The 26,467-nt window shown below is 45.7% G+C and overlaps 1 protein-coding gene across 1 annotated transcript in view; it reads left to right on the top strand.

Moving 5' to 3' along the window:
* Positions 1-26,467, top strand: part of ttn.1 (titin, tandem duplicate 1) — a 156,179-nt gene that overhangs the window by 27,932 nt on the left and 101,780 nt on the right. The window contains 33 exon segments of the mRNA XM_086052164.1: positions 2,094-2,282; positions 4,327-4,782; positions 6,382-6,843; positions 7,092-7,142; positions 7,403-11,041; positions 11,340-11,618; positions 11,721-12,290; positions 12,446-12,727; positions 12,876-13,154; positions 13,298-13,576; positions 13,671-13,949; positions 14,028-14,348; positions 14,436-14,538; positions 14,540-14,595; positions 14,851-15,165; positions 15,732-16,019; positions 16,106-16,231; positions 16,827-17,103; positions 17,325-17,508; positions 18,003-18,083; positions 18,607-18,874; positions 19,249-19,320; positions 19,430-19,501; positions 19,690-20,022; positions 20,401-20,742; positions 21,658-22,236; positions 22,497-22,571; positions 22,706-22,780; positions 22,943-23,014; positions 23,155-23,229; positions 23,389-23,424; positions 23,558-24,250; positions 24,758-26,113. Coding sequence (XP_085908290.1) covers positions 2,094-2,282; positions 4,327-4,782; positions 6,382-6,843; positions 7,092-7,142; positions 7,403-11,041; positions 11,340-11,618; positions 11,721-12,290; positions 12,446-12,727; positions 12,876-13,154; positions 13,298-13,576; positions 13,671-13,949; positions 14,028-14,348; positions 14,436-14,538; positions 14,540-14,595; positions 14,851-15,165; positions 15,732-16,019; positions 16,106-16,231; positions 16,827-17,103; positions 17,325-17,508; positions 18,003-18,083; positions 18,607-18,874; positions 19,249-19,320; positions 19,430-19,501; positions 19,690-20,022; positions 20,401-20,742; positions 21,658-22,236; positions 22,497-22,571; positions 22,706-22,780; positions 22,943-23,014; positions 23,155-23,229; positions 23,389-23,424; positions 23,558-24,250; positions 24,758-26,113 — 12,564 coding nt within the window.

Raw genomic sequence — 26,467 nt, forward strand, 5'->3', positions numbered from 1 at the left:
TGAATGGATGGCGAGCGGGCTCTTTGGCCTGTCGCAGGCCCGTCGCACACCAGAGACCGACTGAACTCTCGCGCCCTGCACCGGCCAGCTTCCGCAACTGCTGTACCTGGCCGCTGTTTTTGCTGTGATTTGACAAATTTTGCACGAGGTGGAGACTAAAAATCGAAATGCGCGTGAGAGTTCACAAGCGGCAAAAATACATTTCCGGGTTTGACGCTCGCGAACTGGCCGTTGTCCAACCGTGCGTACGCGTTACAATGCTTGAAAGGACTTTTTCTATTTGAGGAGGATTTTTGCTCATCATTTGAGGAGCAATTTTTTGGCGGGTTAATCCCAGGGACCTGAAGCTAGAGCTTCATGAAAGACCAAAATGATGACAATATAACGGGGCAGTTGTAGGGACGCAACTATTGAATATTTTAATATTTGAGTATCCTTCTGAAAATTCAATCAGATAATCAATTATTGAGATCAAATAGATTTGACCTATTTAAAGGGCAATTCTAAATACAAAAGAGAAAATTAAACATTTTTCTTTCTAAAAATGAGCAATTGTTTTCCTTGTATTCATAAAATCTACAGTTCCTTTTTCTTAACTTCACATTGTCCATAGTCGCAAACTATTTTCTTGTGTAGAAACTTTTTCCCTGGGACAATTTCAAATGCTCACATCAACTTTAGTTTGAACTTCTCATTTGTTGTATGAAAAACATAAGGCATCCGTCTAAAAAAAGGGCAGTGACAACCTTGATGCAACTTGAGGGAAGTAGCGAGTGTTTGAGCATGTGACCTATTCCAATCGGTTCAGGGCTGTGCCTGTATGAGTTTAAAGCAGCTGACAAGGCATGAGAAGAGGAATAGTCATACTACAAGTTTTAGGGGTGTTTTTTCCAACTAAAATGAAGATACCTTGAGAGGAAGCAAATATTTCCTACATCTGACTTGACCAAAAGCCTACAAAATCTCGCCACTTATGACACTGGCCGTGCCTACTCTGAGAAAAACGTAGAAGGCTCATTATGGTGGCGGGAAGAGATGGGCATTTGGCCTATGTGTCGGAGAGATCCGACGGACGCCCATTTTGGAGGTGATAAACAATAGACGGTAGCCTTAAAAAAAAAAAAGTCGGATTAAGCATAGTCGGAAGGCCATTTTTTCAGTCTATGTCATCGTCCATCATCTACCGTGGCCGACGATGGCCGGACCAAATAGGCAATTAGCAATTACTACTTGGTCTGGCCGGAAAAAATGGCGGATAGACAGACGGCGGAAGGGTACTCCGGGTGCAGGCGGAAGGCGATAAACGGACCGAGAAATGTTCGTAAAATGCCCAGGTCTGGTGGCGGGCAAGTGCCGCTTGTCGTCTGAGTAATGAACAAGCCACAAATTTTCCAGTCATCATAATTAATGCAGAGCTCAGTCTCCACCACTTTTTTTGTCCCTCAAAACGCTTCACATCAAAAATCATCTTCTCTCCTGTGGTCTGCTTTCCTTTCTCGGCTTTTTCGCAGAGGGTCCTCTTTATTGAGTTAGGCTTGCTGCATTCGGCTTGAAGGGGTTTCTTTGGGTTTTGTTTTTCATTCCGAACTCCAACCAAAACTCTCTAACTTCAAAGTCAGAATCGCTGAAATGATGGCTGCCAATGACGCTTCCCTTGGTCAATCCCATTTGTTTTTTTATTTTTGTACTTGGTTCATCAAAGTTGGCAAGAAAATAACACGAGCGAGTCACAGAAGACACATAATGTGTGCTAATACCTTTTGTCGCAGTTTTCCACCTAAACGTAGGCGGGCCAAAATCTGTCCAGAAACCATTTGTAAACAATCCTAACGTTACTACTGAGCCTATTTTGGTGGGATTTGTTTTTCAATTGAAAGTCCAGGACTAGTTGCAATCGTTTCAATATTTGGTTGGAGCTTTCACGACTCGTTTTGCATCCCAAAAGAGTGAAACCAGTCAATGACCTGTGACTTGGATGTTGGTGCATCCCTAAGACTATACCGTACCATACTATACCATACTTTGCTATACTGTACAGTAGTGTGCTGTACTATACTGCTAATGTTGATGCCATCCCACTCCTCCTGGTGCAGATTTGCAAATCAGCTGGTTGTGGAACGACAGAGAGCTCAACCAATCAGAGGTCTTTAAGATGTCTCGATTTGGAGATGTCTGCCAATTGAACATTTCCAGTGTGGCCTTCGAGCACGAAGGAGAGTACTCGTGCGTTGCCAGGAACTCGGGGGGAATGGTTGTGTGTGAAGCCAGTCTCAATGTGGATGGTGAGTTCTCGGCATGAAGACCGACCGGTCCGTGACACCAATCCCTGCTAGTCTTCAGCCAAGCCCTTTTAGCATTTAGTCCAAATCCTTCATATCCATCTTAAAAGCGAAGTCAACCCAAACATATTTTTTTCAAGAATATGTTCCCAGCAGGCCCACTAGTTGAAACACGGCATTCTGCTTGATTTTGCGTTGGTGGAATATAAGTTAAGCAGCAAAATTCACTTGTTTTCAGCCATCTCTGGGGGCGGCCATTTTGTCTTCTGTCGACTGAAAATGACATCACAACTGCTCACAACGACCAATCACGGCTGACCTGTTCTCTGAATCTGAGCAGTGATTGGTCGTTGTGAGCAGTTGTGATGTCATTTTCAGTCGACAGAAGACAAAATGGCTGCCCGCAGAAATGGCTAAAAACGAGTGCATTAACTCTTATTCCACCAACGCAATACTGATCAGAATGCCCTATTTCAACTAGTGGGCTTGCATAGAACATATTCTTGACAAAAAAGGTCTACGTACTAGTACCCTCTTTGTCCTCAATAGTAAGACAGGTCAGTGCACTAGTCGGATATTGAATAACTGGTCTAAGGGCTTAAACGAGTGATCTATGAAAACGACTCTGCTGTGAACAAATGTATTGTTATTTGACAGCCTTGATGTCCAACTTAAGGTCCATGTCCAACGAGTGCGCTCTTGGTCCTCACCGGTCAGACAACTACTAGTAGCACAGATTTGACATCTGCACTAGTACACAGCTTTGTCTAACTAGTAACATAGTTGTTCTATTAGCGCACCTCAGTTATTTTCTACTGTGCGCTGAAATGTCATACTAGTGAGGACAAAGAGCATACTAGTACATGGACCTTCAGTTGATATTGATTGTTGATGTTGAGCTCGAACAGCTGTCCATATGCACGAGCAATGTATTGGATTAATGCTGATAATCATTCCTAACAATGCATCCAATTAATTTTCTGGGCTCTCAAAGACGCTTCATAATGGACACTTTATTGGTGCACTCACAAATTGACGCTGTGATGGTGGTCAACTACCTTGGGTAGCCACAGCTGCTGGCCTGGGGCAGGCTAACAGAGGCGCGGCTGCCAGTGTGTGCCGCTCCATCCACCAGGGAGCATTTACACCAGCCAGCCGTCCACCAGTGTGAGTGGCACTGGCGGCCAAGTAGCTGAAGCGTCTTGCCCAAGGACACGACTCCACATGTGTGGGATTCGAACAGCCAACCCTTTGGTCACTGGACGAGCCGCTCCACCTCCTGAGCCACGGCCGCCCAATTGGAATCATCCTAAAAATTCACGCCGTCCTGTTTTTGTCACAGCATGTTTGAGTCTGTAGCATGCGCAAATGTAGCATGTGTAATGTCAGGACTCTCCAGTGTTGCGCTCGGCGTGCATGCAGCTTCTACGCTCACACCTCTTTCACAACAAATGTCCCATTTTCTCCAAAATTCGGGGCTAGAGTTTTAGCTGAATGTCCTACAAACGGCTGATGTTATGAAATGGAGTTAGTCTCTCTGTTCTCGATGAACTTGAACATCAGTTTTGTTCTGCTGAGCTGCCAATGAACAAGTAGGCTTGGTCACATGGCTGACATCTTAAGATGAAGCCGCAAGTCATCGTACAGTCTGCGGCCTGGCCCTCGCATTGGCTCAAATGCGCACCCTTCCAAAAATCACATCCGTGCTTTTCTTTTGTTTTTTGAGGAGAACTTGTGATTTCCACAGCTAACAAGCAACAAGACAAAGACTTGCTTGGACATGCCATCATTTTACACCACCGTGGTGTACCTAGGTGGACCTTCTAATTTCAGATGTTGCATGGTTGCATGATGTTGCATGGTTGAAAACCAAGTAGAAGTTATGGTCTCCTTTTTCCTGATCTCCAATCAAGCGTGAATGATTGACAGTGCAACAAAACATGTCCTATCTCCTCCTTTGCTCACTGATCCAGACAGTGCCACTCCACTTAGGAAGTGTCCACAATGGTGTGTTGACCTAACCCTTGTACTCTTTCTTGCTGCCCAGATGAAAAAGCCTTAGCTAGCACGCCAAGCGCTTTGGCTCAGGCTAAGCTAAGCCAAAGGCTGGAGACTCAGACCCTGACTGAGTTGACCAAGTCCTACTCTGAGAGCTCCAGCATGTCTTGGCGGACAGTGGAGGTTGAAATGGAGAGCTCAGAACACAGCGTTCCAATCCAAGCGCCCCTGAAGCCCCAACTGCTGATGGAGTTGCGGGACATCCGCGTCAAAAGCGGCGATGTGGCAGAGTTCAGCTGCTCGTTTGACGGGCAGCCGTTCATCGGGGTGGTTTGGGATCACAATGGCCAGAACCTGCTCAGGGAGCGAACCAAGAGCTCTCAGAGTGGCGGACTCTTATCCCTGGTCATCCAGGGCGTGAGTCTGGCCGACCAGGGTGTGTACCGCTGCACTGCCGCCAACCGTCACGGCCACAACAGCTCATCTGCTCGCCTCACCGTGGAAGGTGCTCAATCTTTCTTCTTTTCTTTTCTTACCATGCCTTGTCCATCGCAGTACTCCACCTGCTTCCTCGCCGCCTTTCTTGAGTCTCGCAAGTTCTGATCTCCTCCACGCCGCCACGCCTCGCTAACCTCATCCACCCACCCTACTAACTCTTTTAGACGTTAAGACCACAAGACTTTAAGACTTAGCACCCGTTCATGCCTGCTATCGACATTTGGAACTCAACGGGACGAGTGTTTGTATCATTATTTAGTCTCTACCTGTTAATTGCGGGTGTGAACATTTCACTGACTCATCAATATGTTAACAAGCGTTAACATGTTACTGACATGTCGATGTGTGTCCATAACAAGTGGAAGCATATCATTTGAGGGTCTATACTGTATGTGTCAACGTAAGCATGTCATTGACAGGTCTGTACCGAATGTTTTTTTTTTCTTTTAAAAAGGGGGGGGGGTAGTTCTGGGTGGCAGAATGCCAGTAACTTCAGCTGACCTGAAGAGACTTTCTTTTGCAACACCCAAAAGCTCATCTTCCTGTGGTGTGGCATACTGTGTTGATGATTCTCCAGAGTTAGAACGTAACACAACTGATCATGAAATGAAACTCATCTAAGTTAAGGCATATAATTTATTGCTATCCCCTCAACTCATTAGCATGTACTTTACTGATCAAGTTAACTACATCTGATATTTGGTGTGTGTTTTTAATCACCTCAAATGTAGGAATGTAAACTACAGCTAATGTCAGGTCTCCCTTCCGAGCAGTTTAACTCGCATAATGTCTTCTTTCGGCTGGCACGTCACGATTTCAAACTACAGCCGTAGGGAAGGCTAAAGTCATCATTCAAGCCATTTACCCTGTTTTTTAAAAAAAATGTTAATTTCATTCTTTAAAAGAAAAGAAATGAAAGGGGGCAGAAAGATTTTTAAAAAACTTATCTAAAACGTATCTTATCAACACAAAATGAATCACAACTACAGTCTAGGCACGGTTAAAAAACGTAATTTTACACTCCATATAAAAACTAAAAAAAAAACCCCAGAATTTCTAATCTATAAATTCCACTGCTAAGTAGCAGTATCAAATCCATTTTGGGAGCAATTGTGCTTTTACACATTTCTTGAAAATACATATGGATGGGTGCCCTGCGATTGGCTGGCAACCAATTCAGGGTGTCCCCTGCCTACTGCCCGAAGACAGCTGGGATAGGCTCCAGCACGCCCGCGACCCTTGTGAGGATAAGCGGTATTGATAATGGATGGATGGACATATGGACGGAGATGCTTTCTCAATGTCTTGCTCAAATAACACGCAAGGGCTGGCTTTCACCAGTGGTGCCATTGGAGAACACTTGGCCTCTTGTCACCCAGAATAATGTGGGACGTCATGGTGAATTGTCGTACGTGTTGATAACAGGTGTGAGCGTGTCATTGACAGGGGTCCAAAGTTTTAATAACAAGCGTGAACATATGGCAGGCCTGTATTTGTTGATAACAAGTGTGAGAGAATGTCAATGACAGGTCCAAAGTGTCAATAACAAGTGTGAGAAGCCTACTATGACCCCTAATGACTCTCCCTACCTATGATTCTTACCCAGCTAAAGAGGCAAATGTCAAAGGCAAGTGCGCCATTGCGACAGATTCCGTGCACGCGGCCTCACTGGCAGACAGGGAGAACACGAAAGGTTCTCCGGAGAACCCAAACCAGGAAAAGATGATGGATAAGCCGGGATCCCTGCCTCCGTACTCGCAGCTGTACCTCCTGAACAGCTTTCCTGACGCCCATCTGTGCAGTCTCCCCGACTTCCTCATCCGGATCCCCCGAGAGCTGCTGGCGCACAACCGCAACCCCCCTCTGTGTTGGGTTATGAAGGGGCTTCCCACTCCGTTTGCCGTTTGGCTTTACGGCCGCTTGAATGTTGTGGATTCTGCGTCATACTCACGCAAACATGACGGCCCCCTGTGCTGTATGACTGTTAAGAACGTGGGACCCAGTCAAGGGGGCTCTTTGTCATTCAAAAACTCAGCCGAGGATGTTGAGTGCGGCTTGATGACCAAAGGTTGGCATCTGCATGCTTCTCTTGGCACTCTTCCACACTTTTTTCGCCTACACTACAGCACTACTTCTTCAAGGTTTAGGAGTGCTCCAATGTTTGGCACCACTCAATCACTTGGTTACTTGTTAGTCAGAAGAATCCACAACTGATATGGATGCACGACTTGTCACTGATGCTCACAGTCTTGCACCATATGAGAGCCGATGTGACAGCCAGAGTGGCTTTAACTTGTTGCGTTTGTGCCGTTACAGTCACGGTGGACGAGAGGGCACCCGTGATCCAGGTCCAGGAGGAAGTCTCAGGTAAAACACTTTTGTAAACTGCATGGCCAAGCAGACCAACAGATTCAAAACGTAATTTCACACTGATTTCATGTCATGAATATTCAGGCGTAAACTTACTCTACTCCAGTTTCAACAAGTCCCCCCTGTTACACATATACATTATTGAAAAATACATATTCAACTGGTGGGAAACGGGCCTTGTAGTTATTATTTGTAACCGCTGTTCACTTGCGCTGCTTCTTTGTTTTCTCTGCTTTAATTGTCATTATTCCACTCAGCCTTCTCTAGCTCAACCATCACAGAGGAAGAGGAAACCCTTCGGTCATACTATTGTGATATTAAGCTACCAGACAAAACAAGAACACATGAACTCCAGCCAGAGTCCAAATTCTCCTCCAGCACTTTGGAGAAGACAAGCCAAAAGCCAGTTTTCCTCAGCAAACTTTCTCCTCCAGCAGCTGTGACTGTTGGAGAAAAGGCTTTGTTTAGCGTCAAAGTGCATGGTTTTCCTGAGCCCACTGTTCGGTGGTCCCACGATGGGCAGACCATCAGCACTTCCACCATCTACACGTGTGTTCGCAAGCGAGATGAATGCATCCTGATCATTGACAGAGTTCAAGTGGAGTTAGAAGGAGAGTACTCCTGCACTGTCAGCAATCGCTTTGGGCAGGAAACCTGCACTTCCTATCTGCACGTTCAGATGAAGGAACCACCAAAGGCAGAGAGCCGTAAGACAGAGTTAGTGCCGAGGGGCAACCCTCCCGTGTTTTCTAAAATGATCGAGTCTGTTCAGCTGCGTGAGGGAGCTGATGCATCCTTCAAGTACATTGTGAGCGGGGATCCACGGCCCGAGGTGTGCTGGCTCAAAGGCAGCCTTCACATTCTGCCTAGCAGCTTGTATGTCATTGTGAACAGCCCAGACGGCTCAGGCTTCCTCACCATTAACAGTGTCAAGCAGGACGACATAGCCATCTATACCTGTGAGGCTTCCAACCAATTTGGTGAAACCACTTGTAGCGCTGAGCTATCAATGTTAGGCGAGAAAGTTGGAGATGAGTTGGTTAGGAAAACAAAAGCTTCGACAGTGTCCATGACCGAAGAAACTACAGAATCCAAATTGTATCAGAAAAGTAGGTGGTCTGATCAGATGATTTATACCATCGGTGCTGAGAGCCAGCAAGTTATTCCCAGTGAGGCGGTGGAAACCCTCGGAGAGCCGAACGTCATTGTGGCCAGCCCCAATTGCGAGCGGGTTATCCACCAGGCAGCCGTACAACAGTCTCACGAGATCCATGAACAGGTCATGCCCAGCCATTTGCCATGTGCTGCTATTATTCCTGTGAAAACACTCCATGCAGCAACTTTCTTACCGTCAGTTCAGGAGAGGCAGAAGATCACAGAGCGGCACTCTGAACGCATTCTCAGCCCTGAAGTCATCGAGCTTGACTTTGCCCAAGAGCAGCGCTCAAAGCTGCAGTCTGCCACAACTGAGCAACTCCTGCCACTTAGCACAGTGAGTGCCCAGACAATGGCCGACCATATTCCACAATATGTTGTGACCTTGACTGAGCCGGGGCAGCTTGTTAGCAGCCACTCAGTCGAGACCGCTCACCCTGTCCTCGATGGAACATCTACTGTCACTTGCCCACCAGAGCAAGAGAGAGGTTTCAAGGTTTTTGAGGGGCTCAAGATTCTGTACTCGGCTCAGTCGACAAGGCAACTGCCAATCACAGAAATACATTGTGACCCTCTGCCAGTAGATGCAGATACCAAAGCTTTGATTGTCAAAGAGCCGCCCCAGGCATTGCTTGCGCCAGTTAACAAATCATTGCTACCTCTGAGCAAAGAACATTCACTGGAAGCTTATGTGCCAGAACAGGAGACCCTCCTTCTGGGAAAAGACAGGGTCTACAGCTTCGCTGTCACCACTGAAGAAAAATATTTACTCGAGGGTGCTTGCTTAGGACAAGTAGCGGGTATGGTGTCCTCTCAGAGTCTGCAGCCTCTGCCACAGGGAGAAATACTCCTGAATCTTCATCTTATCAGCAGTCGGGCTGTTTTACAGTCAGGAGGCAAATTTAGCGGCGAAAATCCTTCAGCAGAGAAGGCAGATGTGAGGGCCAGAACCATTTTGCTTCACACCGTCACTCAAGAAGAGCAGAGGCCTGTTGTAGGGGAGGCCATCTCAGCGTTCCCATCTCAGAAGGATACCATCAAGGTCAATGAAGAGCCTCGACCAACACAATATCTCCCGTCCATCGATCCCTTATCAGTTCTGCAAAAAGAAGCCATGCTTACCATAAGCAAACCTACCCAGCAGGTGGCAGTGCAGAAGCAGGAAAAAGCTCGGAGACATGCTGCACTCTCACAGCAAAGAAGGGAGCTCACGGCTGACTTCCACAAAGATCTGGAGCTGTCTTCATCTGGAATTCAGTCCCAATCAGCTACTGAACCCAAGCTTTCGAGGATTATGGCCATCTCCTCCCAGGCTATGCACTTGCCAAAGGAGACACCTTTGCCAACTGAATTAAAACAGCAACGAGCATTGCTACAGAAAGAGGACTGCTGGAATATTTTATACTCTGCAAATGTTACAGACATCCAGGCTCTGGTGGAGGGCCATACAACTTGTCTTAAAACTGAAGAGCAATTCCAGATTAAGATGACAACAGAGCCCAAGATTCACAAAAAGCCCATTTTCATAGAAGAGAAGGCAGTTGCAACTGAGAGCTGTGTTGTTTTAGAATCAGCCGAGCAGGATTTTGCTATCCCGATCCAGGAGGGCCAATCAGTACGACAGTCGGTATTGCTTCAGGAGAAACACGTTTTTACTGGGGATCAGTCGAGTGAGATGCAGACATCTCAAAGATTAACTGTGACTGTCTCCACCCAACCTGAAAGGGTTCTCTTTGTCCCCGAGTGTCTGGAATCCCAAACTTTACCGAAAGAACTGAATTTTGTCATTCAAATGCCCAAAGAGTCGCATTTGAATATTTGCCACTATCTCAGAGATGCTCTTCTGTCTTCTGTAACTAGTCAGCACCCAGCGTTTCTGGCAAGTGCTGTCGGCCGTTTGGAGGCCCTTGACATTCAGGAGATAACCCATGTGCAAAATGAGCCAAAAGGGCTTGTGCAATCTTACCTGATTACATCCCCCAGTGCTCTCATGGAGCTCACACTGGTTTTCCAGAGTGAATACCCGCAGAGAGCTGAGCTCCGATCAGAACTTCAGCTCGCGCTTCATGCTTTGGTCTTGCAGGAGCAGCAAAGTCTGGTGTCAGAGCGACCAGGTTTCATGCAGATCAACAAACCTCAGAGGGGACTGATGTGCTCAGAACGCTCTCAAGACTGCTTCTCATCAGTGAAGGACACAGTGATGGTGACAGAGATGGCTGCTGGGGTTCCTACAGTTGTTCCTCAGTCTGCTGCCATCAAGATGGAAACAATCTTCCAGAAAGCAACAACTCTGAGTCAGAGAAAAGTCCATGAATCGAAGCATGTGAATGAATCCGCCTCTGCGCCTGTCAGCCAGACTACTACCTTGGAACAAGTAGATGTGCTTGCTCACAAGGAGGCTAAGAAAGAAATTGTTCCGAAGGCCATCATAGTGAGCGAGGCCTCAGATAGTCAAACGGTTTCTCCACTTGTCATTGCTTCTTTGGATGAGATTTGGGCTGAGGAAAACGAAAAGGTGGTCATGGCTTCCACTATCAAGTATGCCACTAGTGTTAACTGGTTTGTCAATGGACTCTTTGTCAAAGCTGGCACCGAGTTCATTTGTTTGAGGGATAAGGACACATACACACTGGCTATCAAGAGAGTTGTGAAGGAGAAGCATCAAGGCGAGTATGTCTGTGAGGCAGCCAATGAAGCTGGGAAGACCACAACACTGACAAGACTCAAAGTTGTCTCAAGAGGTTTGATGATGGCCACTTCTTTGAAATCATCAACTAACCTCAGACATACTGCTGCCTGCAAACCCGATTGTTTGAGGTTCTTCACTTTCTCCTCATCCATTCACGTTTCCCTCCACCGAGTCACCCTTCACCACTCCGTTCCTGTCCATTCTCTCTCCGCATGCCTTCACCTAATGTCATTTCCCTCCGCAGAGTCACATGCATCCCTTCCAGCTCGGGTTCACCCATATTCCTGTTTTCTGAAATTTTGTCGACCAACTCACTATTTGCTGTTTTTTCTTTCCAGTGCTCCAAACAGCGATGCCTGTGTTCAAGCACCCCATGGTTCCTGTGGAGATCAATGCTGGAAACACTGCTAGGTTCGAGTGTGAAACCAGGGATGCCAGCGAAGTCCGCTTCAAGTGGTTCAAAGACGGAAGGCTCATCAAAGAGGGAGCCCGCTTCAGGATAATCAGCCGCATTACTACTTCCTCTCTGGAGCTTTTGAGCGCCACCAAGGACGACGCTGGCCAGTACAGCTGCGAGGCGTCCAACAGACACGGCAGTGACCAATGCTCTGCCACACTCAACGTGACAGGTATGAACCAGGCAACTGACCTGACCAATCTGCTCCGATATGAGCTGCTCAGAGTTACCAGAACGTTGCTGTTAATGTTTCTCTTTTTCTTTGTTGTCATAGATAAACAAATCCCTCCCACATTTGTCACCAAACCCAACACTCAGAGTGTTTGTGTTGGGAAGAGCATAATGGTTGAGTGTGTTGTGTCAGGATCTGCTCCTTTGAAGGTTGTGTGGTTCAAAGACCAGCAGGCCATAACCAGCATGCCTGCACACTACAAAACTTTCCGTGACAGGAATAAGATCGGTCTTGACATTGTCGCAGTTAAGCCATCTGACCATGGCCTTTACATGTGTCAGGTGTCCAATAATGTTGGCATGGCCGAATGCAACATGGAGCTGCAAGTAGTTGATAAGCCCAAATTTGTGAAGCTGCTGAGCCAAGTGGCGACTGTGGTTGGTGCCCCGCTGCACCTAGAGTGCCTGGTGGATGAAGATACAGGAGTAAGTGTGAGCTGGACCAGAGATGGCAGAAGGGTCCACCAGTCCCCTGACTGCAAATTGTCCTTTGAGGAGAGGACTGTTGCTCTTGATATCCTTAAGACGACACTGAAAGATTGTGGCTCTTATGCGTGCACGGTGTCAAATGACGCTGGTAGTGTGACTTGCGCCACCTCTGTTGAAGTTCAAGGTAAGACTTTCCTAAGCAGCTGACTGAAAATACCCATCATTTCACTGTTGTCTTCTTACATTGCTGGTTTGCTTTTCCAAATGAAATGACTTCTTCGACATCTTCTGGGCTCGTCTTCAGAGCCCACTTGACTGAGCAGTTTGTCTTCACTACAGATCCACCAACCTTTGCAGTTAAGCTGGAACCTTCACGGCTGCTGAAAACCGGGCAACCTCTCAGGTTGTCCTGCAAAGTGCATGGTACTCCTACCATCACAGTCACATGGTTTAAGGATGGCAGGGGCATAAGTTTCAATGACAGATGCAAGGCGTCCTTTGACGGATCCATAGCAACTTTGGAGATTGACGGGTGTTGTGCAGATGACAGTGGCGAATACGCCTGCGTGGCATCCAGTGAGGCTGGCAAAGACGAGTGCAGCAGCTTGGTTAGCATCAAAGGTAACATACAGCTGGGTTTGTGTACACAAAGTCACTATCTGGTCTGTGTGCAGTCTGAGGCCGATATTAGTCCTCAGTATTATTGAACACAATGGTTATGGTTGTCACACATGAACGTGTGAATGTACTGTAATTTTCTTGTTTCTAGACACTCCGTTGATTGTGAGGCCTTTTGAATCGCTCGAATCTGTAAAAGGAGCCAACATAGTCATAGAAGGAACCATTTCCGGCTCCGCCCCATTTGAAATATGTTTCTTCCACAATGATAAGCCAATCAGAAACAATGAAAGACACAAGATCAGTGTTGAGAATGAGACCATCTCCCTTCAAATCTCAAACTGTGAGAGTGGAGATTCTGGCTCATACCAGTGCACTGTGGCTAACGATGTTGGTGAGACATCCTGCTCCTGCAACATTTCACTGACTGGTCAGTAAAAAGACAGCCGATATCCATCATTTAGCACTCCAACGGTGCAGATCTTGTGACCGCTTCTACTGTGAACATAGGGGCCAAATGTGGTAAAGTTCAGTCAGGTGTAACTTTTTTGTCATTTGGCATTTTCTCAACAGAACCACCATCGTTTGTTCACAAAGTCAAGGACATGTCATGTACGGTGCACTCAGACGTCTCGCTGAGATGCGGCCTGTCTGGATCACTTCCCATGACGCTGTCCTGGTTCAAGGACAATCAGGAGCTCACCGAAAACCAGCACGTTAGCATGTTGTTTGACGGCAAATGCGCAGTGCTGACTTTGCAAAATGTTGATTTACGTCATGGTGGGAAGTACACGTGTCAGGCTCAGAATGCAGCCGGTAGTAAAAGATGCACCGCCACCCTCGTAGTGTCAGGTTTGTGTTTGTCTGTTCTTTACAATTGATGTGCTTGCCTTTTTTGCGTTACCAGCAGCTAATTCCCTCTTGCTATTGCTCCTCTGTATTGCAGAGCCACCAATTATTGTAGAACATTCGAAGTCCATCAGTGTGACACAAGGCGACCCGGCCACGCTTGAATGCCGATTCTCAGGCACCAAGCCGCTCAAGGCCAAATGGATAAAAGCCGGAAAGGAATTGAGCTCAGGGCCGCGATACAAAGTGCTGAGCGCGGACTTCAAATCTGCGCTCAGCATCTTGAAAACAGAGCAAAGTGACTGTAACGTCTTCACGTGCCAAGTTGAAAACAATGCTGGCACAACATTTTGCGAAGCCACAATCACCGTCTTAGGTCAGTTCAACCTTTGACTCCCTTGATTCTCTTTCACTCTGACAGCCGCTTTAACCCACTTTCACATTCTTGACGTAGATGAGATTATTAAACCATCTTTCGCAAGAAAACTGAAGGAAACAGAAGGCATCAAAGGATCTTCCACTAATCTGGAAACGTTAGTATCAGGCCAGTTGACACTGACAGCGGCAGTCAAAGGCTCAGAGCCTCTGAGTGTGTCCTGGGTTCAGGACAAAGATCACGTTCTTAGAGATAGCGACAACAGGAACATAACCTTTGACAACAATGCGGTCATGCTGGTGGTACCCAACGCAGATTCCACCACAGCTGGCAAATACACCTGCCAGCTGAGGAATGACGCTGGAGTCGTGCAGTGCGTCTCCCACGTGACAGTTTTAGGTTAGTTGAAGACCAAACCTTCACAAAGCCACAACCAAATTGTGTACACTTGTGTCGCTCAGTGCCCGTCTCTCCAAACTTTAAAAGCTTTAAAGCTGGAGAGCATTTATTCTGGCAGCCAGAGGGTCAATGTGTCCTGGAAGGACGGCAAGCTGATCTGGGCTTCCGCTCAGTATAATGTGAAAACCAGCTCTCGAGGTCCTCAACAGCGACAGAGAAGAGTCAGCGGGAAAATACACTTTTCCATGTCGGTGGCACTGACAGTTGTCAGGCTTTGGTTAAATTGGGTAACACGCTAACAATCCTACTTTTATAATTGTCGCATCCTCTCTCTAGACTGTAGACACTAACCCTAACCTGGTACTTCTCGATGGTGATGTATACAGACTTTGGATCTTCTTTGGGTTACATTTTCAGGTTCGGTTCCTTTAGTTTAGAAGGACAGAAAGTCCCTGGAATGTTTTGGTATCTGAATATAAAAGCATGACTGAATGATCGTGTGTCTTCACTCTCTTCTCCATGACAGAGCGCGCGCTTCCTCCGGCCTTCATCAAACGTCCGCCAGATTCCATGATGGATTCGGTGGGGAAGACAGTGACCATGGAGATGCGGCTTTCTGGCTCCCAGCCTCTGAAAGTCACCTGGCACAAGGACAACCAAGAAATCTGCCCTTCAGACAAATACAATGTCACCTTTGAGCACAACATAGCTGTGCTGTTTGTCCGAGACTCGGACATGTCCGACTGCGGCGTGTACACCTGCGAGGCCTCCAACCAGGAAGGGAAAGCTTCCTGTCAGGTTTCTCTCACCATCTCAGGTACAGTATGTCTTTGTATTATGTTTATTTACTATAATTTCTATTTGTCCTATGATCCAGATCTTTTCATTTTTAGGCTTAAGGGCAGACGACTTTCAGTAAGGCTACGTTTACACTATGTCCGACTGTGGCCCCTCATTTCAGGCCACCATTGACAAAAGGAGATGGTTATAAAACAATGCAGAAGGACGGGATGTTTAAACTGTCAGAAGATTTGCCACGGCAGTCACAGTGCAGTTGAGAAAGTAGTTAAACGGAGTGCACGCAACTCAACGTAACTGTACTTAATAAGGCTTAGTGTGGGGGAGCATATATTTTCATCATTTATTATTTTATGCCAATATCTCACATCCACGGCCTACAACCCAAACTTGTTTTGGAAACTTTTTTTTTTCACTCAGTAAAACCAGGTGCTCATCTTAAGGACAGAGTGGAAAATTGAAACAATAGAAGCTCAAACTGACCTTAAGTCAAACATCTTTTGGGGTTTAGCTGAGGGCCTTCTCCAAGAAGTCAGTCCAGTTGATGTTCGCTGATGTGCAGTTGTTGTCCGCTTGCTCTTTCAGAAAGCACAAAGCCTCCTAAATTTGACATCCCACTGCAGCCTGTGACGCTGAGTGAGGGCGATAATTTGAGACTTACATGTCATGTCAGTGGCACTCCTCCGCTCACCATCAACTGGATGAAGGACAGAAGGGAGATGAGGTCCAGCTCGAGCACAAAGATCACGTTTGTGAGCGGAACTCCTTGTCTGGAAATGAGCCAGGTGACTAAAACCGCGGCTGGAGATTATCTGTGCAAGGTGAGCAACTCTGCTGGGACGGACTTCTGCAAGGCAAAGGTCACCATCAGAGGTAATTGGATGGATGGAGCAACATTTAGTGCCAGATTCCCAACCACACTGAGTACGTTTGGTACTCACCTCACTTACTTTCTCTAGACATAGAATCCGAGGCCATCCCTGGCGTCTCTGCTCCTGCACCCACAACAGCTGCGCCCGGCCCCATGAAACGTCTTGACAACCTTTTCTTCATTGAAGAACCAAAGAGTGTTACTGTCACAGAGAGTAAGTCGGTCCAAAAGTTCATCACAGCCGCTGACATAAGATTTGGATGTGCTTACCGCTTACTGCGCCTCCTCACACAATGCTTCAATACTCCAGACAAACCCGTTATAATGTGACCAATGAACTGAAATGAATGTGAAATGAATCACGTCAATTATTTACAGGAGTACTCATCATATGTCAAATAGTCCACGAAAAAAGCCTTGAGGAAACAATAATGCTCCACTCATAACCCCCCCAAAATTGAATGGCGGCAACAGATTTTTTTCTTGGCTGTGAAAGATTCATATTTATTCCAAAATGCTGCTTCGGTTTAACTTTTCATTGTGTTAATCTCCCGATCAATGTCTCTGATGTTTTCGGTCTCCAAGGGGTGGTCACATAGGGGCTGTTGTTGTTGCCAGGTGTGGCTGATGAATTTAGAACTGAAGAAGCCTTTTGGATTAAAGATAAAACATCTTCAACAACCAAGAAAAATCCATTTGCTTTGTTTGATTCATTTTTTTGCGGATTATCATGATCATGCGAATCTACACCGGCATAACGCCATTTATAGTCATCTCATGGAATGTGATGTGTTGTTGTTTTACCACAGAGGGCTCGGCCACCTTTATCGCCAAGATCGGAGGCGAGCCCATCCCAAGCGTTAAGTGGATGAAGGGCAAGTGGAGGCAGCTCACCCCCGGCGGTCGCATCTCCATGGTGCACAAGGGCCAGGAGGCCAAACTGGAGATCAGGGAAGTGACCAAGTCTGACTCGGGTCAGTACCGCTGCATAGCCTCAAACAAGTACGGCGAGATCGAGTGCAGTGCCGATATGGCAGTGACCAAAAAAGAGCAAGCGGCGGAGGATATCAGAATCCAGCTGAAGAAGTAAGTCATCGGACTTTATGAAAGAAATGTTGTCCTTCCGTGTGTTTCTGCTTTTGGTATGACTTTGCAAAATAACATAATCCTTTTGACATTTCTGTGGTGACAACTGTCAGAATTTGACATGCGCACTGTGCTGCACACTGTATTGCACTCTACTGAACATACAGCACATATCAGGTACAGTGTGGGATGCCATGTTTGTTTCCTCTTGTGTGTGCTAGGACCCCCTCTAAGCAGAAGAGCCCCAAAAAAGAAGAAGAGATCAACTTAGTGGAATTGCTGCGAGGTCAAGAGCCCAAAGACTATGAGAAGATTCTGAGAGAGCACCACATTCACGACTACCGAGCTATCCTCCAAGCGGTGGAGCTCCTAAAGCGGGAGAAGGAGATGGAAGCTGAAAAAGTGGTGAGGAAATTCCTGTCAGGTCACGCTTGTGATGTCAGGTCCAATGAGTATTGCTAAGGGGGGATGTTCTGGTATGGAACAGCCTGGGAATATAGTCAAACTAAAGGTGATTTATCCATTTATTTTCTATCGATTGCTGGTAGGGTTTGGTTGGAATCTTGGACGCTCGCCTAGGGTAGGCCTGGTTAGTACTTGAATAGGAGAGCAACTGAGAATACCAGGTGCTTACCTTGCTCTGGCAAGCCAGTCCAACTCAGTGCCAGTCCCAAGCCTGGATAAATAGGGAGGCTTGAAGTCTGAAAGGGCATCCGTCTATGAAAAAAACAAACAAAACAAAAACGCTACACCTGAACTTAATCCAAAAAATGACGACCCTGAAAAGCGTAAAAGCTGAGAGGAAGAGGAGGACTCCATCCATTACTTACACTTTCTGCTTGGTCGATTTATGAATTCTCTCTGCAGCGTATACATGTGGTTGTTGTGTTCTTCTGCAGGAGGTGCAACGTGGTGACCAAGTAGAAGAAGAAGATATGGTCCGCCTCATACAGCAGCTGGAGGGACGCATGGACACCGAGGTAAAAGAGCAGCTGATCTTTTAAAGTGATCATGCTTCTAGTTCACTCGAGAACACAACCCCCCCTGCTTTATTTCTCCTCCACATTATTTGCTTTCTGACATGTTAATTTGTTTTGTTCTCTTACATGGAACTAACCATGTAGAACCCCAGTGGCTAAGCTGTCACCAGACTAACCCAACTAGGCTGACAGACTCACTTAAAGACTACCCCAAACTACACCCTTTACCCAAGAAACAACACACTTTATAAACTAACACTGTTGCTCTAGTACTTGGCACTTTATATATCCAAATGTGAAATTCCGTCTTTTAGTGTGTGTATTTCTTAATATCTACTGTACCAGGGGACCACACATGTAAACTTGCATCATGATAACGTAGGCACATTTACAAGGTATATTTGATGTTGTTCATTCATTTGCAAATTAAATAAACAAATACAACAAAAATTAACACAAGACAAAAGAGCATTTTAATAACTTTCCACTGATAAAATGATTCAATGCGGTTCTCAACCCACAGCCTGTCACTGTCATGGAGGACATCTGTGACCAGATCACATCTGAAAACAGAAGCGCTATGTTTGACTGCCGGATCAGGATCAACTACCCGGAGATCACATTGACCTGGTACAAAGGGACCCAGAAATTGGAGGATAGCAAAAAATACAGCATCAGCAGCGACGGTGAACGCCACAGCCTGAAGATCCACGACTGCCACGCCAACGATCAGGGTGACTACCGGGTGGTCTGCGGTCCTCACATCTGCAACGCCAGGCTTAGCGTCTCCGGTAAGAGCAGGAACACCCCATTTATCTGAAACCCATCGAATTCTTTCCTATGACCATCAGGCCTTTGACCTCCTGCTTCAGTCCTTGGTCTTTGGTCCAGGTCTTCAACAGAGGTTGTCTTCCGACGCCAAATGAAGCTTTTTCTTAATGCATGCATACTTCTTTAAAAGAATCTTCGGTCGAATTTTCTTGATTGCGCCAACATTGACTCAGTGAGTTGAGCTAGCTGATGCTGAAGACTAAAGTAACTAGCTGAATGCTAAATCTTCAAGCCAGCAGATTGGAGCAAAATCTACAAATAATACATCTGATCTTCATTACAACACAGCATGTGGCCTTGGCATCTTTAAAATGAGCTTTCTCCATCTTTCAAGATCCCAAAGTTCACAGGACACCAGAGGACACACCCGCTGCACCTGAAGCTCGGGCTCGCGCTCCACCAAAAGGTATCTCCAAAAATCTGCTCTTGTTGGTCTTTGTTGTTCACGTCACTTTTGTCCTCTTGCGACAAATGTCTTGCTCCTGAAAAGTCAAATGAGTACTAATATTTTAAAGAACCTGACACTAAGAAGCCAGAGATGATGGTTGCTGGATTGCCTCGGCAAGAGGAACAACCGGTCTCTGAAGGTAACAATATTCCAAATAATCAATAATGTTGGCTTTAACATCAGAAAGGGTTGTGTTTGAGTCTTATTTTTTTATGTTTGGTGTTGATGTTAGTCTGTCAGTATTTGTATTAATTATGTTGTATTCTTTGACATTTTTCCTGAATGGCAAAAGTCATTGAAGTCGTTTTTTCTTTTGTAACTTTGAAGAACTGAAACTATACAGAAAAGCAGCACCACAGCGTGAAACTGAACCTCAACCTGAAGCTGAACCACAACCAGAAATTGAACCAGAACTTGAACAAAAAGCAAAACCTGAACCAGAAATAGAACCAGAACCTGAACTTGAACCAGAAATTGAAATGGTAGTGACCGTAAAGGTCACTTCAGATCATTTTGTAGCCCAGCCAACATCTGAGCCCCTGAAGGCTGCAAATGAGACCTTGGCTGAGTCCAAAGCAGCGCCATTGGAAAAGAAAGATGACGCTGCATTACCCAAGTTTCAGCCTTCCAAGAAAAGAAGGGAGGATTCCAACATGCGAGGTAACATCATTCTCTCTTTACCTGTCTTAATTAGTCACCTTCTTTAGTGGTCCAAGCCTAAGCTGCTGATGGGCACGCACTAACACTGGCAATGTTTTCACTCTAAGAACTCTCCTTCAAGTCAGTCTTTTCATGTGCATTTGAGTTGTGATCTTAAAGTAGCAGTCTCAACAATAACTAATTCTTGTTTATATGGCAGAAGCCACACCAAAAGAGACATGTCTATAGGAGTTTAGAAGCTTGAAAGCTGAAACTGTTCCTGTGCAATATACTGCACGGCAAATCTGACAAACACTGTTTGGTGTGTGTGCGTGCTGTGCACTCGTCAGAGTGTTACTTGGCTCTTTCGAATTGATTATCTCTAAAATCTTTTTGAAGTTATCCCAGATACAAAACCATTTGATGCCATCATCGAGAGGCCCCCTAAAACATCTCGGTTGCATCGCCACGATGAGCCACAAGAACCGAAGTGTCTTCCAGAAAAAACAAAAACGATTCATGGAGAAGCCATTGGAGACCACTCCGGAAAGGTGCTGGAAATCCCAAAGATTCCAGAAACAACTACAACAAAAGAAAGCTCTCCACAAGCACCAACTAAAGCAGATGGAAGTCCGCAGTTTGAGGAAGTCGGGAACCACCCGACTTATCGAGCTCAGCCGCAAGCAAAAGATTCAAAGAGGCCAAAGCAAACGCTTGAAACTGAGAAGACTCAGCGACAAGGTAGCTATGCAATGGAATGAATCCTCAGTAATGTTATCACAATATTTGTTTGTATGTCTTTTCTTGGCATATGTGTGCAGCATCTATGTACTCTAGTATTATTTACGAGAACAACTTATACATACACTTGTACATGCAATAAAATGTCATATCTTTTGTCTTTGTCACTTTGTTCTTGGTCACCGCTCAATGGTGCAAATCTTCCCTCTTGGCTGAACGTGAAAAACAATCCAGCTCGTCGTGAGGTTGAGCGCAGAGCTGTAGATATTTCTTCATTCAAGAAGGCTCAAGGGGAAAGGTTCTCCACGCTGGATCATCAAGACAGGACATTTGGCAATGAGACAAAGAAAAAGGGGTATGGTCCTGCCTGGTACCAGACTGAGACCCTTGAGGAAATGCAGTACACAGAGCAAATGGACAAACCTATTGAACACAATGAAACCTACCATCATGTTACAGAAAAAGACAGGAAACTTCCACCAAGGACAAGTCTTGCATCCTACAAAGATCAGTTGCAACGATATCAACTCACAGAGGCTGATATTCAAATAGGAGCATCATTACACAAAGAAATAAACGAAGTGTGTCTGCAATCTGATTCTGTTGGAGCGAGAGGGTTTCCTCCCTTCAAACAACTGATCACGTTACAGAGTCCACTTCAAGAGACAAAAACAGCAGTCACACAGAAAATGAAGCACGACGCTACCTCAAAAAACAAAGAGACAGAAGTAGAAACCAAGGTCGTCAGGCTGGGGAAAGTTTTGGTCAAATCTGCGGGGTCCGAGACACAAGTAGAAACTCATCCGGCAGACGTTAGCAGGAGTTGTGAGCAAGAACTCAACACTCAAAATTTGCATCGCAGAGAGGATAGAGAGTTAATAACAATCCAAAGGAGCGAACATGTCTTCTGCGCAGCGGAAATAACAAGCCAACTTGAGGAAGTTGCAGTTGTTCATAAAATGGAGAAAGAAGAATGGAAAGAGGCCCAAGTGCCAAGCACAGAGAAGAAGGAAGTAACTCGAGTATCTGACGAGCAGATAGAAGCTTATCCTCTTGAAGCGAGAGTCCCTCCTCTCTCCGAAGACTTGATCAAATATTTGACTGACATGTCTCGACAAGACTTTGCACATCTTGAGAAATCAACTCCTCCGACGGACAGAGCGCTCCTTCACAGAGAGATGGTCCAGTCTTTGACAGAAAACACTCCCTCTCCAAACTCTCCGGTTCATGAAGCTCTGAAGGACAAAGCTTCGTCGACCAGCAATGTTCCTTTAGAAGAAGCACCACTCCTTCGACAAGAAGCTTCATCCAAAGTATTTGCACCAGCGCCGAAAGCTCTTACATCTGATATTGCCTTCTCTTCTACACCCAAACCATCTGCCAACTGTGTTGAAATACATTCTCCTGACCAAGTGAAAAGTGAGCCCTCATTAGGGAGAGAAAATGACAGGAAGTGTCAAGGACAAGTCGAGGAAACAAAGGCGATTCGTGAAGGTATATTGGTTAAGCTCCAATGTGGTCAAAGATGTCTTAAGCTTACAGTTCATGTGTGTCTCCTCTTACGAGCACAAACTAAACACCTTTGTCCCCTTTAATCTTCTCTTTGCCCATCTTAATCTGTCCTGCTCAGTGTGATGCTTTAGCAAGTGGTTTTGTTGTTGTATGCTCCATGCTTAGTCACGTTGATATGGCTCATGTCTGGACTGACCTCGTCGTTTCATGGCCGTGATCTTTGCATTTTTTTGTTTCTCAAGCTTCTCCTCTAGAGGAGAACCCATCTCTGGCAACATCTTCCCCTTCTACTGCAGAGACGGTCTCTCCACCTTCAGGTAGTGTCTTCTGGTCTGTTGAAGGTTATTCTGGCTTGACCCTGTTTGTCTTTTCCCTCACTTGCTAGTGTTGTTTTCAGCTGACTTGCTGGTGTCTTGTCTCAGTATTCTTCATCTCTTGGTATCTTCTTCAGTGTCTCCTCCAGAGAATAAAACAATGACAGCCTCACCTCCTTCAGCTCTCGAGGACAAAGCGACTCCTCCTGCAGGTACTCCCTTCTTGACAATGTCCATAGCTTCCCTTGGAGGAGTTTTGTCTTGTTCATTTCAGCTGAGTGGTCAATTTTCTTCTTTCTGTCTGTATCTTTGCATGTTCATTTTCTGAATTGTGTTTTTTTGCATGTGACCTTTTGGTTTGTTCTTCCTTCAAGTGTCTCCTCCAAGGGAGAAGAAACTGTGTGCTCCTGCACCAAAGCCACCAGCTAAAGTCGTTCCTTCCCCAGGTAGCATCACTGAGTGTCTCCGTCTATATTCTTTAACTTCCTTTGTCTTTCCATGAAAACATCACTCGTGTTTGGTCTTAAGTCTTAACGTGTAATTAATGCTATTGCTATTCTTGTTACCGTTCATCTTGCTCTGGCAGATGAGAAACCTTTTCCACCAGCCAAACCAGAGGCAAAAGCATCTTCTGCCTTGAAGCAAGTCTCTCCACCTGGAGGTAATGTTTGTCACCCAGCTGGTGACAGAACAGCTACAGCATTTGTGCTGATGCGGTTAACCTTTACCATTATTCCTGTTCTGAAAAAAATGTCTCATTCCTCAATAAATGATTTCAAAATATGACTTACTGATATTGATTTCATTTAAACTCTTGCAGACAAGGAACCGGTTAAGGCTCCTGGACCAACTAAAGGTATACTCACTTTTTCTTTTTTTGAAAAAGAAATCAACTTTAATATTTATTGTATGAATAGTGTGTTGTTTGTTGCTTAGTCTTGAGTGTGTATCTGTTTGTGACACATCAAACTATCTGCTGCCAAAAACAGCACCAGCTGTACAGAAACTTAAGGGTCCACTTCAAGAGACAAAAGCAGCAGCGGGACAGCAGTTGAAGCGTAAAGTTACCTCGTCAACCAAAGAGAAGGAAGCAGAAACCAAGGTCATCAGCTTGAGGAAAGTTCCAGTAAAAACAGCAGTGGCTGAGAAAGAAGTAGAAACCCATCAGGCAGAAGTTAGCAGGCATTTTGACCACAAACTGAACGTTCACAGCCTTCATGACAGAGAGATTAAGAAGTTAATCACAAGAAGTGAACGCGTCTTCACGCCAAGAGAAGAAACAAGTCAACTGGAACAGGAGGAGGTTGCACTTGTTGATAAAATGGAGAAAAAAACCCTCAGAGAAACTAATATGCTAAGCACAGATAAGAAGAATAGAACTAAAATGCCAGAAGGGCCTGTAGAAGCTGATCCTGTTGAAGTGACGGGGATTCCTAGCTCCAACGACCTGATGAAGTTACAGACTCCACTTAAAGAGGCAAAAACAGCAATGACATTGAAAATGGAGCATACAGTTAGCTCAGTAACCAAAAACAAGGAAGCAGAGGCCAAGGTCGTCATCTTGAAGAAAGTTCCAGTAAAACCTGCGGTGGCCGAGAAACGAGTCGAAACTCATCAGGCAGAAGTGAGCAGGCATTTTGACCAAGAGCTCAACGTTCACAGCCTTCATGACAGAGGGGATTGTGAGTTAATAATCAGAAAGAGTGAGCGCGTCTTCACTTCAGAAGAAACAAGTGAACTTAACATTTGCCAAGAACATGAAGGGGTTGCAATTGGTCATAAAACTGAGAAAGAAAAATTGAGAGAGACAAATGTACTTGGCACAGAAAAGAAGCCCATAAATAAAATACTAGATGAGCAGATAGAAGATGATTATGTTGAAGTGACTAGCCTTCCTCCCTCCAAAGAAGCGGTAAAGAAAAAGAGTGTGCGTCAAGAGACAAAAACAGCAGTTACAAAGAAAATAAAGCATAAAGTTACCTCAAAAACCAAAGCTGAGGAGGCAGAAGCTGAGGCCAGTGGGTTGGAACAAGTTCCAGTCAAATCTATGGCGACTGGGAAACAAGTAGAAACTCATCAGGCAGAAGTGAGCAGGCATCTTGAACAAGAACTCAGCGTTCACAGACTGCATGAAAGAGAAGATCGGGAGTTAGTAACAATCAGAGGGCGTGAACGTGTCTTCACTCCAGCTGAAAAGACACATCAACTTGAGCTTTGCGAAGAATATGACGAGGTTGCAGTTGTTTATAAAAAGGAGAAAGAAAAACATGAAGATACAAAAGTTCTAAGCATGGATACGAAAAAAGTAACTCAAGTGCCAGTCGAGCAAATAGAATCCCAAACACTTACAAAAGAAGAAACACAAAATATTAAACTAAAGGCACGGCCCAGGTCCAGCAAGCCAAAAGACGAGCCCAGTCACATAGCTGAAGATGACACCAAAGTTAGTAAACCTGATGATGGTGAGCACAGAGCGTCAATATTAAGGACAAGTGAACAAGTATTCATGTCATATCGGGATATGTCAAAAACCACGGTTACAGCTGTACTGGATGGATGGAGCAAAATGGAGGCGCTTGAGCCAGATGTGTCCACAAAGACAAAAGAGAAGGAGGAGTTAGAGATGGCAAGAGTGAAATGTATTCAAGGGGAGGAAGAGGAACGTACAAAAGAAAAGACGTCAAGAGGACACAGTCCTGCCAAGACCCATCAACTCACCAGTAGTAAAAAAGCCACAAAGGTTGCAGACACTACTCTCACACGTCCATATCCCGCTCCACCAGCTGAAGATGAAATGCAGGTCAAACTGAAGCCTGAAGTCAAAATGGAAGAAAAAGTGCCAGACAAAGAGACAGAGCATGTGGGCACAAACACCCTGAGTCACAGTCCAAGAGAAAAAAGCTCCAAAGATCTGAAGCGAGACCAAGAAAAAACATCAAGAAAAGATAAGCACCAAAAGAACCAGGATCCAGTTGGTGTGGCCCAGAAATTCAGTCCTCCAGTAAAGAAAGATGAACACAAAGTTTCACGCAGACAAACAGATACCGTCAAGATTAGTGCCAAACTGAAGGGTACTCCATCACCTGAACGGAATACAGGAAAGGTTGAAGAGGCCTTCAAGCCCAAGGAGCAGAAGAAAAAGGCTGAACGAAAAGAAAGCTTATCACCCAAGGCTGGTAAGTCAAAACCAAAGGAACAAGTCACCATTGAAACAAACATGGCTGCTGAGAAAGCTACAAGGATTTCAAGAACCGCTTCAGCAGAAGTTGCAGAAATTCTAAAGGAACCTTGCCCCCACGAGGCCACTCAAGAGGATAAACCCGACAAGGTGAGGCTTCCCCTTATGAAGGAGGTCTCGCCGAGAGCTGTGCAGTTGAAGAAAGTTCCCACCCAGCTAGAGGAGGAGGTGTTTGAGGACGAGGCAAAAGGCCAGGACGAGGCCGATGAGGAAATCTGGACCTGGGAGCTGGTCCCCTCTGAAGACTGGCAAGGTGAAGGGATGTATGGGGCACGGGAAACTCCAGGCCCTCCTGACAGCCAACAAGGTGAGGTAACATCCAGAAAATTGGAGACGCTGTCAGCCTCCCCGACCCGCATCCCACTACCGGCACCCATTTTACCAGCTCCCACTACCAGAACCCACTATCGGCACATCCTACCAGCACCTCCCTTACCAGCAACCTTGCTAGCACTCTCACACCTTCTGTGATGACTCATCAAATCCTCATCGCACACTCTCAAGTCACATGATTCATCAGTTAACATGACGGCATCATCGCGTGATACATCAATGTTGTCTTCCTTATCCTCATCCTCATTACATCCTTTTTCTATTCCAGAGTTCCTCAAACTAAGCAAAGACCCTTTCCTTGCGTTGCCCCATTGAACATCTTGAAAGA

The sequence above is a fragment of the Filicampus tigris genome, chromosome 14, assembly GCF_054856515.1.
Source record: "Filicampus tigris isolate MCC_2025a chromosome 14, RoL_Ftig_1.0, whole genome shotgun sequence".
In the NCBI taxonomy this organism is placed as follows: domain Eukaryota; kingdom Metazoa; phylum Chordata; class Actinopteri; order Syngnathiformes; family Syngnathidae; genus Filicampus; species Filicampus tigris.